This window comes from Apus apus, chromosome 3 (genome assembly GCF_020740795.1).
Source record: "Apus apus isolate bApuApu2 chromosome 3, bApuApu2.pri.cur, whole genome shotgun sequence".
Lineage (NCBI taxonomy): Eukaryota > Metazoa > Chordata > Aves > Apodiformes > Apodidae > Apus > Apus apus.
In genome coordinates this window covers 50342434-50357894 of record NC_067284.1, presented here as the reverse complement: position 1 = coordinate 50357894, position 15461 = coordinate 50342434, and the positions used below count along the sequence as shown (strand labels likewise).

Genomic DNA, 15461 nt, shown 5'->3' with positions numbered 1-15461 from the left:
CCAACTGTGTTGCAGGTATATATAAAGGAAATCCAAAGGAAACGTGTGATCAATTTTTGTAATCTCCTCAACTAGAAGGCTTCCAGGCATTGAAAGAATTGTTAAAATGGCAAAAAAAGAATATAACAAAATGCCCCAAACCAAACAGCTTTTGCTCAACTGCAGCTACTGCAGTTAACTCTCAAACTGCAAAGTTTTATGTCTGTTTTTAAAATTTCCAGATATAATTTCCCTTAAAAATGTTATTTTAGGTCTATGCAGGTTTATACTAGTAGAAGGGAAAAGAAGTTGTGGGTCTTTGAGAAGTAAATGTGGCCCTTGTGCTAGACTTAATACACACTGGCTTTTTCCTTCTTTCCAACCTCCCTGTCCTAGGAGAACTTTTAAATTAACATCCCCTGGAATGTAACTTACAGATCCAGAAGCCACTGTGCAAAAAGAAAAATGAGTGTTGAGTCTGCTCTCACCTGTCAAACAGCTGATGAGAAATTTCTAAGTCAAGAAGTGTCATTGTTTCCACTCAGGTCACTACGGTACAGTTTAGTGAAGAAGAATTCGGTATAACCCTCTTTTTCCCACCTTTTACAACCTTTGGGCAAATAAATAATTTTCATTGACTCTGTAATGGATCAATGGGAGTTTTATCTCCATGGAACCTGACCTGCTGCAAGACTGTCAACCAGGAACTTAAAGAAGCTTTGCATATCCCTATTTATGCACCTAAGCAAACCGGGTAAATTTTCTGAAAGAGCTGATCCTTGTGCACAAGAGCTCTGGGACTATTGTTGCCCAATGTTTTCCAGCTTACAGGACTAGGCTTCCCAGTTCTTGAAGCCCAGCAAAACTGCTGACAAAGTTGCCTGACACATTTCCAAGATCAGGTGGTGGAAAAAGAGGTCATAGCAGAAGCAGACGCTATTAAGACAAGCCAGGGAAATGTTTCCATCTCATTTATCTGTTTCCTGGGTCTAAACATTAAGTGTTGTTACAAATCAGAGAAGGTTTTTTGTTTCCTACTGTCCTCCTCTGCGGTTCACATACTGCTCAATGATGTTACACTGTTTACCTAATGCCACAATCTGAGGGCCCTATAGCTTCCCTACCTTCCCTTCCTAAGGCTTTCTGGAAGCGTGAAGGGTATGTTCAGCCACCACAAGTTGAACATGTTTATTACTTTGGCCTGTCAAGTATGGGACCAACACTTGATCCAAATCTGTTAGGCTTCTCAATGTTGCAAGCCATCTATGATGTAATGCAGCATCAACTTGGAGACAGCTTGTTCTCGCCCCATCATGTTGGTCTCTCACCAACAGCTCTATTTTATCTTTACATACGTACTTCTTAGACATATCAAAAGGATGGTAATTTCTGTGGGCTGGGGTACTATAGGAAGCCAGGAATTAATTTAACCGGAAAACCAGTTCTATTAGTATATTGTTTTTAAAAGGACATCTTAGGCAGAACAACATTTCAATTTATTGTTTTGGTTTAAAAAGACTGCTTATTAATGCCAATTTTGCTTTAAGGCTCTGAAATAAAAACAAATAACTCACATTTTCCTCCCTCTAATCCTTGGAGTTTCAAGATGCAAGTGGCTTGTAAGAGGCCATTCCAAACCCGAGAACAGTTTGAGGAATAACATATAACAAATTTTCTTGCAGACAACTTTTTTTTTTTACTCCAGGCAGCTGCTACAGAAATTAAGTCTCTGTTCCATACAGAGGACCACATTTTGAGCTGAAGCTTAAAGACTTACTGTCTTGTAACCTTTGGGGATGTTTGCATTTTGTATTAGGACACAAGTTTTGCAACAGAAAGCTGAAAACAGGATTTAAAATACCCATTTAATATCAATGAAGATAACGTGTTCCAAAATGGCAACAGTAAGGATGGCTTTAGTATTACAAATGGGTCTACATTGATATCCACACTTATGCAATCGACACTATCCAAAGAGAAATGGAGAAAAAAATAAAAATCTGTCCATTCACTTAAAACAAAAAGATTACATTAGACTGTATTATATACATCCTCTTTTGGTGCTCTCCATAGAGAGACAGGGTGTTCTCCGGGAAGCTAGGCTTAATGTTGCCTTGGTTCAGTAAAATAAATTTGTACAGCTTATTAGAAAAATCACACGTTAACATAAATTTGTACCTGAATGTTGGGATTCTGCCCATTGATATCTGCTTTTGATAGGTCAGGGAAGTTTGGAAGATCAAGGAGGAAAGATCTGGGTCCATCTCTTTGCAAGGACGTATGCCCGTTTTCCTGCCTGAATCGCTGCTTAGGGAACGGCCGGTGGGCAGCCTGGAGATCAGGGTATTCTCTTCTGTCCTCCGGGTTCAGGGTGAAGCTGTCTTCTGGAGAATGGTCATCTGCAGCGAGTGTGTTCTGGGGAAAAAAGCAAAATCATATCACACTGCATGTGTCCCTAAAATGGGGAAAGGTGTCGTGATTATGAATAATTTTAGTTTGCTTTGTTCCAAAGTGGAGCAAAACCACTGACTGCCAAGTGCATGTTGAAATTTATGGTATTAAAAGATCCTACTGCTGAACTGGCAACCTCCCCCTCTCTCTCCTCAGTCTGCAACAACTTCCATCTCATTGTCTGTGTTCCTCACCCAATTTCCCTGGTCTTAAACATCTGAACCTTCCTTCCTCTGGGATCTTATTTTCATGTTTGCCTAATGGTGGGATTGAATTTCACCAAGTCGTGGGTCAGCGGTTAATGCTTTTGTTATTGTTGAGCGTACTTTTGGGTTTTGTAGTATGTTACAGCAGGCTGCCTTCGAACCAGTAGCACTGCTGCCACTGCCTGTGACCTCACCAAGGAGATATGTTTAGTATCAAAACACTCACTCCCTGGGTTCAGGACTAGCCCGAGGACTTGCAGGGAGAAAGCCAGCAGAGGAGACAAATCTTATGGCTACAAAAAAAAAAAAGCACGGGGTAGATTCAGCACAAGTTTTGCTTGTGACTCAGCTGAAAAATTTTAGGCTTGAGGTCTTACTATGACTCCCTGGGGAGCTTTTATTTTCAGTTCATAAAGAGACAGCAAGCTTGGAGAGGGTAAATGTTAAAGACCTATCTTTTAAAACAAGCACAATTAAAGTGGAATGGCCACATGTGGTTCTGGCTCTACTGAAGTAGATTTTTGCCAGCATTTCTGGTTAAACGCAATCCCCATCCAGCTCTCCTGGCTCAAATTAAGCTAGCATACCTTTTGCTAAGCTCCCAGATAGATAACAGTTCCAATGCCTTTACTTTTATTTCATGTTTATTTGCTTGGAAGGTTCTAAATTGACCTTTGAAGAGATTTTACAATATAATCTATGCACATTACAGGAAAATATTCAGTGAGTTAAATAAATCAAGATTTAAGAGTTAATCCAGGACTAAGTGAAATAATCTCAAGGAAAACCATAGGTGATTCTCCTTTCCTTTCTCGCTGCTCTGCATTTGTAAAGAGCAAAATCAGATTTAGCAGAATTAATGTTGTCTTGGTATTTTCATTATCAGAATGGTTACACTTTCAAAGTGCCAAAGGGGTACTTTTAAACATCCATTTACAGCACAGATGCAAAAAATTCACGCTGAATTAGTGTATGTGTGCAGTGCTAAGAATGTACGTGCTCCTGACAGTCCGTACTGCTTGAAGGCTAAAACAAGAGTGCTTCGCTTTGTTGAAGAGCATGTAGGACTTCTGGATGCCTTTGGTGGGTCACCCATTAACACACTCCTCATGTGTGCTAGTAGAAAACAAATCACACAGTGGCAATTTCTGGGAAACAATACTGAGGGCCACTGAGTGAACTTTCAGTCCCTTATGCATATGCTAGTGCTTTAGCTTAGCACTTATCAAACAGAATTTAACTGTGAGTCTCTTGGCACATGAGGATGATATGGCTTCTCAGTTATGTCTGACTAACAACGAGGTGTAATTGTGTGGTTATTAAATGACTGCAGTGAAGAACAAAAAAAAATGCTGAACTTAACTACTCTGGGCTATCAAGCTCATAATCTTACCTTTATTAAAAATAAAAGTGAGATTTTATTAAAAATAATAAAATTCTCACATACAATTTCATACTTTCCCTATCTGCTTGCCACTTGAGGAGCATCCCAATTCTCCACATTAACATACCATACAGCTAGAGCTGGCCAAGGACTTGAGAGACCTGCATTTAATTCTCTGATAAGACTCGCTGTGTGATCTTGGCAGGTCATGGTCTGTCTGTGCCTTGGTAGGGATAACGGCACTTCCCTTCCTCACTGTGATGTTTGCAGGGAGCTCAGCAACTACAATAATAAAGGCTTTATAAAAAGTTTTTAATAGTGTCAGAGAGATGGGATATCACATGGAGTTAGTTAGAAAATTGTCATGGTGAAGTAATGACATCAGGCTGATCAGGCCCACTACCAAGCTGCTTGAGGCAGGGACTGTCATTAATTACAGACTGAATGAGTTGAGATTGTTTAATGTTAAAAAAAAAAACAGAGGGGGGACATAACTGCCCTACACCAAAGTCTGCTCAGTGAGAAGGTGGGTGGACCACTCTGTTTGCTCATGGTGAACATGATCAGAAGACCCTGGTCCAACATTAGGTACACATTCCTAATGTCAGTGACAACCCAGCTCAAGAGCAGACTTTCAGGGTAACATGGAATTTGTCTTTATGACGAGGATTGACTAATCTCTGGCAGGAATGATACAGGTTAGCATGTCCTCTGCCTAAAACCAGTGTTATCTCTTGCAGTCCCTTTCATGATAGGACAAGCCCACACTGCACCTCCTTGGGGCTTCTGTGTCACAGAGCAACATAAGCAAACAGAAATGCTCCATATGCATGAACGTTCCAGTTACCTGCTCATAGTACCATGAGTGAAAGACCATTTGTTTCCAGTTGCTAAAATGAAAAAATGCCTGTTTTTTTAGGTAGGTAATTTTTGGTGTAGTGTCTAAGCTGATTTGTAGTATTATTAGAAACGTATCTTTCTGGTGAAAAGGGAAAAAAAAGCTGCCATCAATAAAAAGTGAGTTTGAAGTGCATATGAAGATAAGAATACAGGCTCACTGTGTTCTACTGCATTAACTGAGGCAAAGGATCTCCGAAGGCCCATCTAGCAGGAAAAATGTCCTTACTGCAATGCCAGTACCCTTTCTAAAGAAAACAGGGGTTGTGTTCCAAAGCTAATAGATGAAATTTCTTTTCTTTGTGGGGTGGGGGGCAAGGGGGGTGCTTCTCTTCTTATTTCTATGTTATTTCATATGCTTGTACCTCACACTGTTTATTTTTAGTTGTACACAATTTGTATTCCTGATTGCTTTTGGGCAAGAAGTATTGCTTGCCTTCTACTAAAAGATATGTCACTTCATTCTGAACTACTGACTCAGTTTCTTAGAAGTTATAACATTTCTAGTTCAGACACATTGGTTTCTTACTCAAATGATGCATCTACTCTAAATATTTTAAGATAAATCACTTTTTTCATTTTTTTCCTTTCATTTAACAGGACTATTCACAACTTTTAAACTTGCAATTAATATGATTTTAAGGGGTTACTCATGCTTGATGTCAGCTACAGTTCTGCTTCCCCATGGGATCAGATATTTACAGAAGTTCTACAAACTAGGAAAAAGAGCAATTCACAGGGATTTCTTTTGAGGATAACTTTAAATGTTGGTGATGCAGGAGGGACTTGCACAATGGCAGGATTTAAGGCTCTAAGAGGCAATCCTGCACACAGGAAAAATTTCCTACCTGATACTGCAATTTAACTTCTCCATAATCAAATAGGTATTTTAATGCCCTTCATTGCCTTCCTATGTAGCTTCTCCCTCTGTCACATGTGCCTTTTCCCCACAGAGGAGGTTAAACAGAAGTAGGAACTTGTAAAAATACCAAACTAGAGAAAAAGGGAGTTTCTCTGCATTTTTAGCAGGTGAGGAATCCATCTCCCTCCTCTCTTCCTTATTTTAATCCCATTTCCAGTTCTAGAAAAACAACCAAGACAGAGAACAAGTGAGGAAAGATATGAGCTACAGAAAATATTCTGGAGCAGCTGCACTTTCTCTGTCCTTCATACTTCTTACCCTCCTTCATTCCCTCCTCACTTGCCAAACTAAAGGCACATTTGCAAGCTAATTATGGAGTTGAAAGAATTTAGGAAAACTGATGCAACTTATATCTAACAGCTGAATGACACACTGGGGTAACTACACAAGACTTTCACCTCTGCAGATCCAAGATTCGTATGAACCTGGGTGATCTAATTGCTGGGGTTTATTTATTTTTTTTTGTCTCTCATGAGTATAAGCAGCATAGGACCTAGCAGGAAGAAGTATGAGGACAGTGTTAAATAAGCAGACAGTGAAGTCAACAGCTGAAAATGATTATCAGAGATAAATGGAGAAAAAATTATTTTATGATCAATGCCACATACAGTCCAGGCAGTCAGGAGACCTTTGTTCTGTTCTGAGCTCTGTCTTGGCTTTCTCATTTAACAGGCAAATCACTCAGGCTTAGATTTGATTTCTGTGTGACTAGCTGAGAGCATGTGGTGGTACTGAGCCTTACAGCTCCAGTTCACTCCAAGGAGTCACTACTGGTTCGTATCTCCAGACAGGTTAGACTATTGATGACTCAGCTACTGAGATACTTTCATTTTTCCTTAAAATGTGCTTGTCCCTCTCATTCATATATATTAGTGAAGTGAAAGGCCTTACATATCTTTAGAAAGCCACACAAATTAATTGTTGCAATAATTAATAGTATGTTTCAGATAATCACCGTTCATATATAATTGTAAATGTCTACACTAGCTTGCACGTACAAAATTTGTTTTCCCTGAGGGGCTCAAAAATATAGCACTTACTTTAAACATAATGTAAATGATTCTGTGATTCTATGATTCTAAACAGAAGATGAATTACTGATCACAATTGTAAAGAAAAATAACAATTTTAAGAGCTCTGTTTATCAGTGACAATTTTGTAAGAACTCTCTATTTAGTCTGGCAAAACTAGTAAATTACTTTGTATCCAGCTCTTTCTAACTGAAAATACATCTGCATGTGGGACTAAGTGGCTATGCAAAGACCAAACCCAGTCATCCCACAGGGTACTGCTATTGGATACATTAGCTTCAGGGGCTGTATGGCTCTTGAAGTGATTTTCTTTCTGTGGAGAAAAGGACGGAGTTGCAAATACTGTTGCAATTAGGACAGCAGAAATTCAGAGTAGACATACCAATCTGCAGTTGCTGTTGGAGCAGAGGTGTCCTGTAGACAGCTTAAATGTTGGGTTCCAGAGGCAGCACAGTTAGTGAGGTGCTTGGGATGCCCAAGTGTATACCCAGCCCACCACAGTGCATTTTCTGCCAGGTGCTGAAAAAGCTCTCAAGAGCTGCCTACAACAGAAATGGAATCTTGCAGCATCTGAGCACACTGATCTCAGAATTGCAAATATTGAAATTTTAAGTATTTAATACTAAAAGCTTCTAGCCCTAGTAGCTACACTGAAAATCTTGAGAATCATAGAACCACAGAATGGTTTGGGTTGGAAGGGACGGACCTTAAATATCATCTACTTACAACGCCCTTGCCATGGGCAAGGATACTTCCCACTAGACCATGTTGTTCAGAGCCCCATCCAACCTGGCCTTGAACACTTCCAGGGATGGGGCAGCCACAGCTGCAACTTTTTCCAGTGTCTCACAACATGTAGCCAGGACTTAAGCCTCCAGAGATCAGAGACCCCCTTTACATCTAAGGTCTAGTAAATCCCAGACCACTCTTTTGAGGCACAAGGCCCACGCTACAATGGGACCCTCTGCAGTGGGGAAAAAGGCTGTTGCCTTGTGGAACCATCTGAACTGAGACATCCCAAGTGCTGGAGCAGCCCTACTGCCACTCCTCCCCTACTCGGTCTGTTTATTCCCTTGCAGTTGTTACACTTTGGTCCATCCTTTGTTCAGTCTCTGGTTGGGAGTTTCCATCACAAAGCTCCCTGTCTCTTCCACACCATTAATAAACAGTGGGTCCCAGTGGAATTGCTCTGGCAGACAGTTTTTTTTCCTGAGACCATACGAAGGAAACCAACTATGTTATACTTGGATCTGGCAACCTTTTGCTGCAGGTTGTGGACACACATTTCACAGCACAGCTACTTTTTATGCCCTGTTGTTTGCTTGTATTTTGTGTTTTCCTTCAGCTGGAAAATACAAACAGTATGGCTCAGCTTGGAGGTGAAGAACTGCCAGTTTGTATAAACACTTTGATAGTAAAGTGATGGTGATTATAGCCCTTTAGCAAGTTTTCTAATGTAGTACACACTGGTGCTTTACACAATTGTGTAGGGCTTTGACAGATGCTCAGTGCCAAGTTTTGCTTGTAGTTAACACATATTTTCAATTGCCTAAACTGGTGGTAAACGTTTAGTTGTTCTTCATGACTCTGAGGATTGTCCCTGTAATCACTGCCTGGCTGGAGCTCCCCAAAGGGTTGTTTGGATGTGGTGCTGGTGAATATGATTAGGGGAGAACTCCGTAGAGTAGGGATGATGGTTGGACTCAGTGATTCTATACAGGACACACTGACTTAGCAGTTGAACAAGCAAATGTACAATTGCAGAACAGCCCAGATATTCCACTCCAATAGCCTGTGGTGCCAAAATGCAAATCCTTTGAATGTTCTGATTCTTTTCTGGCTTTATTAAAGACTCACATAAAGCCAGGAGTATAATAAAGCTTTAAATAGAATCAATTTACACCATGGCTAAATTTAATTGTACAATCTTCCAATCTCACCCATCATTTGACATCTGCATCTTAATTTTCACATCAGGTTCCAACAGAATGGGAAAATCTGCCTTAAGCTGCAATCAAACCCCCAAAAGCAAAGGAAATTCAGAATGTTAGTACATTGTGTACCCAACTTTTGGTCAGACTTTGCAGGCCAGCACACACAAAGTCAGCGTAAATGAAAGAGAACAAACATACATCTAAAATTATTTTAATGGATTTTAAACTAGGTCCTTTTGCAAGTTTATTCCACTAAATCACTACGGCTAGGATTTCACTAGGTGAACCAGCTTTAGTAAATGAAGTTTTCATCTCTCCCCAGCCAAAAGAGTAACCTTACTTGTAACTTTTTCTGTTTCCAAAGTTGCCTTCATGTTAGTTTCCAAGAAACAGCTATTCCCTGCCTCTGTGTCTCGCTCTCCTATGCCACTGAATATCCACCCTATGCTTTCAAAAGTGTCTATGACTCTGGCTGTGTTAGCTGGCAGATGTTTTTAGAGACTAGAAAGTGTTTAGTCCCTGTGGACTAAAAGTTACATGATGACTTCATCACATAAGCAAAACCTAATAACAGGAAAGCAAGAAAGCAGACAAGTGTTATATTCCAAAAACATGATGTTTCCTGTGCTTCTGGCAATACTACTTCTGTGCCTGAAAAAAGGCAAATCACTTGTGTCTTGATGCACAAAACATGCACAGCATCGAATCACTGCGAGATAATTTACTTGGCCCTCCCTTAGCTGCCTTCCCCCCCAATACTAACTTTTCTTTTGAGAGAAGTTACAGAGTGAAGGCAGAGGAAAGGCAGTGTTTGTTTACATTCAATATCTACGAACCAACCCTGCCTCACAACACTCTGGAAGGGTTGTTACTACACCCAGGAGTTTACAGCAAAACAGCAGCAGCAATGTGAGCAGCTGCCTCAGGACCATGCACCTCTGCTCCTGCAGTGGTCTTTCAAGCCTGAGTGTATAGTTTTACCCTCTCCATTTAGAAAACTTCAGAGACTGATACATGAACAACTGGAAGTCATTAGTATAAACAGCATCTGTAATGCAGTGCAGTAACTGTGTTATTTTTCTATCAAGACATCAGCAGTGGACATTATGCTCTCTAAATCTCTGTGAACTGCCCTAATGACAGAACAAGAGAAAGGAACAAGAGGAAGCAGATAGACAAGAGAAAGGCCTCCCTCCAGTGACATTATGGGGAAGAAGAGCAAGCAACTAGATTCACAGTACACTGTAACAAGACAATGTGAAGACCCTTCTCTGTTGAAGAGGAGAAAGGATTTGCCCTGGAGAGAAGTGTGGGCTTTATGTATTATGAATTCTATGCATGTCTATATAAATTTTCTTAGAACAGTATGGGAGGGGGGCTATTTCCTAGAGCTGATTAAAGAAGCATGACTCAATTTTCAATTTCAAACGACTCGGGGGGCATTCCAATCGACTGCAGACAGGAAATGAATACCATACATGCACTGAACAAGAAAGATGCTTTTGAATCTGACACTTACGTGGAAAGAAAATATCTTCATTTCTGTCTCCCCTCAGCCCCATGATCACTAGTTAGTTGTGAGCTATTTTTAGGATAAATGGTTTTATTTTTCAAACTCGTTATAGTCTTAGCATGTGCCTGAAGCCACCCAGACGCCACTGACAATAAACCGTATGGAGCAGGCCAAATGCATCTTCAGATCAGTCCCAGCAGCTAGACACAGAAGCAAGGTAGAAGAGGAAAGATAAGTGGTTCAGGTTTGAGATATCCTAACCTCTACTGCAAAATAGAGAGGGGGCCCACCGGGATACGCCAGATCCCAGAGAGGGAGAGCTGCTTCTGTACAGCAGACATGCTCCAGAGCAGGTTGGAAGAGAATTTCCTGGTAGGCTGTGGCACAGAACTCACTTCCAGCTACCTAACTGTGCTAAAGAGAGAAATATAAATCTTTTCTCCTCATATGGCTCTTGTACATAAACTGCAATAATTCTCATGGGAGTGTTATGGGGTTTATAACCTGACTGTAATGTAATTGTGGCTCTTTTTACAAATGGCAGCAGTATGTACTGGGGAATTGGCATATCCAGCACTTTTCCCCCACTTAGTCTATATGTGTGCAAACTCCTGTTGTGTTTTATTGTGGTAAGACTTAAACAAGATAAAGGAAAAAAAAAGCAGAGAGGTGCTATTAATCTGCTCCTTCCTGTGATGTTATGCAAATAATGAGTTAATTTTACATTGGTGTTAGGACTGCCATAGCTATATTCCCAGGAACATGAAAAAATTATCCTCTTGGGAGAGAGACAGGAAAAGAAGAAAAAGGGATGGGTAGGTGAGAAAGGCAGCTCTGGCATATTATTCAGAAGGCCATCAATGCTAGATCAAAGAAGAGCAAGAAACACATTCACCGCCACTGAAGAATTTCAGCAGCTTTTTCAGACCTATTGATCCCTCAAGGGCAAACTCTTTTAAACACTAGGTGATGCCTCTAACTAGCCAGAACTCCCACCTGATCCTGGCTAAGCCTCGCATAGTTTGCTTTCATCAGCTGGTGTACTGGGGAAAGCAGAGGCAGCTAAGAAACTGCTGTATCTGGGCCTGATGAAGCAGACATACAGTAGAGCACAGAAATAGCGTGTGTGCATTTTCTGCACCAGATGTTGCCTTTTTAATGGCCTTCATGGTAGATGTTAAATAAAAGAACAGATTCCTCACTGAAGAGCTGTGCGTTTGGTGACCACTGATACTGTAGAGTGCTTTGTCCAAGAATGCAGTCACCCCAGTGGGAGCCCTGGGAAGGGCTTTTGTTTTTTTCAGCACCGACTTGCTGACATACCCATATAAACACATCTTAAATAAATAAATAAATAAATATGCACAAATATAAATAATAAATACAAATATTCAAAATATATATAAATACATTTTTTCTCACATATATATTTATATATAAACCACCTCATATTTTCTTGTAGGATGAAGGTGGGATATGAGACATGATATCTAAGGAGTTACTGCAGCTCAGCCAGCAAGCGATGACTTGTTCATGAGTTTGGACCCACAGGTCTAATCTGAACACCCAGAAGGCACAGTATCCAACCCTAAATCAAGTCCTGAACTGTCAAATGCACTACAGATTGGCATCTTTACCCTCCCCTTCCTTTTCTTGGGTCAGGCATCTTTGGAGCCTGATAGAGAAGCTTTCAGGTGTTCTGCCTTGTTGAGACACTTCAGGATCATGCCTTAAGCAACAGCCACTGGAATTGGGTGTAGTAAAGCAATTTCACCTGGTGCATCCCCAGATGATCTCCTTTAGTGCTGCCTTTGGGCTTCTGATACAGATTCACTTGCACCACCCTCATTGCTGCTGCCATTGCTGCGTCCCTGGGATCCCATTCATGCTGTCTTCCACCTCCATGTTACGCACATGGCTACAGCAGTGCATTACGGATTATTCAGCTCTTTCCAAGCTCTGCTCACAATTCAAAGTCTATCTACTCCCACCAGTGCAACTTGGTACCTTAAACATTTTCAAAAAATGGACAACCCTTTTCCTTCTGCTTGTTTTGATCAAGAGCATGAGATAGCACTGCTACCATTTCAACACATATCAAAAGCTCCAGGACTCTACCAGGCTAAGATAATTTCAAACCTTTGTTGCTATTGTTCCAGTACACCTGAAGACACGGGCATAGTGTGGCTGCCCTAAGTTCTCTTTTCATGAATATTTTAACAAATGTTAGACAAGTACATATCAACTCCTCTATTCTTTCCTAATGAAAGCTTGCACCCTAAAGCATAAGGTGAGGAACAGATACTCTATCGGCTAGCTGGAGCAAGCCTTTCATAAGTAACACAACAATCAACCCCTGTAAAAGAAAATGATTCTCCAGAAGCTCTATATTGACATACATCTGTTTTGCTATTGTAGGAAGGAATAAGATAGAAAATGTTAAATTCTGAAAGCCTAGCCAAACTCTGGATTAACTCTGGTAGTGTAATGATGGATGAATTGTAAACCACCTGCAAATGTTAAGATTGCTGCACTCTTCTGCAGACCATTGAGACTATACTGCAAATCTCGAATAGACATGGACTGTGCTCTATAAAAATCATGATGAATGCAGACTTGTTTTTATATTATGGACGTCCTAATCCTCCTCCTCCTCTGCCTTTGCTCTATTGTTACAACATCAAAGACCAACTGCTGGCCAAGATACAGTCAATATGAAAAGGGCGACCAGCAAATTTACTGCTTGACTTCATTCCCTTTAAATGGCATAGGCACCATGGCCCTTTTTCAAAGTCCAGCCACAGACATATATCTTTTTTATTGGACATCATGTACAATAAAGTGAAGCTATAACTTGGAAAAAAAAAATACAACACCTTAAAAGAAATCCCATGAGGTGAACATTCCTTTATAAAAATATCACTGTGGTTACATGCTTTGAAAAACTCCAGGCACTTTGCAGTGCAAAAAGCATGGCCTAACTAGGTTATAGTTTAGATAAGATGCATACTCATCCCTATTACCTACTTAGTTTTAAAAAAAAACCAAAACAACAACAAAAAAACTATCCTAATAAAAAATGATATATTTAAGACAGAATGCCAGTGTCTCAAATAAATTGAAATGGCAGCATTCATGTCACAAGAATCATTAACTGCTTTGTTATAGCCTGCTCTGTGCAGTGAACCTTTACAGACTTTCAGTTCAGAGAAACTTGAAATCAGAAGCGCAAACTGCCAATATACACACTGCATCTTAAACTACTCCAGACTACCAGTCTGATTATTGAGGTAATTTCAAGAGACAATTTCAGATGAGAGTTGCATCTGTAGACATTAAAGACAGAGACAGTTTAATTACTCTTGTGTTGCCCAATGGACGCTAAATAACTTCGTGCTATGAAATTGTATAACTTCTTGCTATGAAAGTGTATAAGCAACTCATATGATGTAGGAGGTGACTATATTGGAGTGTTACAAAATCCACAGAAGTTCACTATTGTTTTTATTTTTAAATAAATTACATGTCAATATAATGAGAAGGTTTTGTTTTAAACTATTTGAACTATTAATACTTTTGTTTCTTTGGATAACTTGTGCAAACAGACATTAGTAAATATGTCATTATTAATGTTATATCTAGAGAAAGTCCATTTTGATTTTTAAATCCTGCACTGATATATGTGGCAGATAAAACCAAGCAAATTCATGTTTTGTTGCACCTATAGTAATCTTAGGCAGCTGGCTCCAGTGGAGTAACTTTGGTTCCCTCATGGCAAAATCTGAAGCTCTCCAGTTACTTCTAAGGTGAGAAAGATACCACAGCTATGTGACTCATTTTTTAAGCACTAGCTTAAAAAATAGCTGTCATATTGCTAGGTTCTCTTTGCTGCTCTTTCCCTTACATTACACTCTGTTGTCAGCCACCTCCTGTCTCCGTCACAGCCTACAGCACAAACCTTCTGCTGCAAGGACCTCACCTCCTACTCAGCCTGCCTGGGCATGTACAAGAAAAGGTGTTTCAGTGGTAGTGTTCAATACCTGAATGCCCAACTCAATGGGAATGCAAAGGCAAAACATCTGAAGGAGACTTTCTGGAGGTTAAAGCTGGTTCATGGACAACACTGAGTCAGTACCTGTCCCTTAAGAAAGGAACATTTTATTTTCTTTTCTTTTTAAAAAAAAAGGTATTGTAAACAATAAAAGAAAAAAGATGGGACACATTTTTTGGGTAGGTTTTTATAGATACTTACACTGTACTCATAACAGTATTGTCATGCGTATTGATCTCAGCATCTATGCATGCAAAGAGGAAACTTCAGGCTTCCCAAAGAAGTGCTACTGCAGAATAAAGCAGTCCAGGATTTTTTCAGTGCATATGAAACTAACAATGAAATATAACGGATAGAATTTAATCAATCTGAAGAAAGCCACACACCTAAGCCCAGCTTGTCTTCACGGATGGAGGTCCAGGTTACGTGTGTTATGTGTATATCAGCTGTGTAGAAAAACTGAGCTGTGAAAGATTCAAATCCAAGAGTAACTTCATCTGGGTCTGCAGCTGACACAACTCAGTGACTCATCTGTGAAAGTCAGTAGAGCAATGTCAACTTAAACACACTGAGAATATAGGTCTAGGATGGAGGCATAAAAGCCAAGGTGTGTTTGAACTTCTCCTGCCCTTCAACATGGACTGACTGTACCAAGAGTGGTGAGAAAAAGATTTCATCTCGGATTTTCTGCTCTCATCTTCATGAGCACCTCTGCTAGATGAAAAGCACCCAAATAGCCATTATTCTACAAGAGCTTAGAGGTGAACAACTCCAGGCCTGCCTTTCATCCTGCTGACTGCTAAAAGGGAGGACTGAAAAATATGACCCACTGCTATGAGTTTTCCAAACACCGAAAAACAAGGGCAAAAGGATAAGGGAGCTGCTTACCAGTACCGCCCACGCCAGCTCTTCTGACCAAGCATTATGCTGCCACACAGCTGACCACTGTGGCAAGCCATCACTTATTACAACAACAAGTTACATTTTACTTTGTTTTCCTTCTTTTTCTAGTATTTCAAATAGAAAGTACATGGAAATACCAACACTGGAAACATTTTGCTCTTACTGATAAATCAATGAGCTCACCACTCTA

At 40.2% G+C, this 15461-nt stretch overlaps 2 protein-coding genes across 2 annotated transcripts in view; both read right to left on the bottom strand.

The window, feature by feature from the left end:
* The window catches only part of BTBD3 (BTB domain containing 3), a 405212-nt gene that overhangs the window by 16149 nt on the left and 373602 nt on the right, over positions 1-15461 (bottom strand). The window lies entirely within an intron of this gene.
* The window catches only part of ISM1 (isthmin 1), a 62045-nt gene that overhangs the window by 13086 nt on the left and 33498 nt on the right, over positions 1-15461 (bottom strand). Inside the window, exon 4 of the mRNA XM_051615013.1 lies at positions 2158-2394. Coding sequence (XP_051470973.1) covers positions 2158-2394 — 237 coding nt within the window. The remainder of the gene's footprint in view (positions 1-2157; positions 2395-15461) is intronic.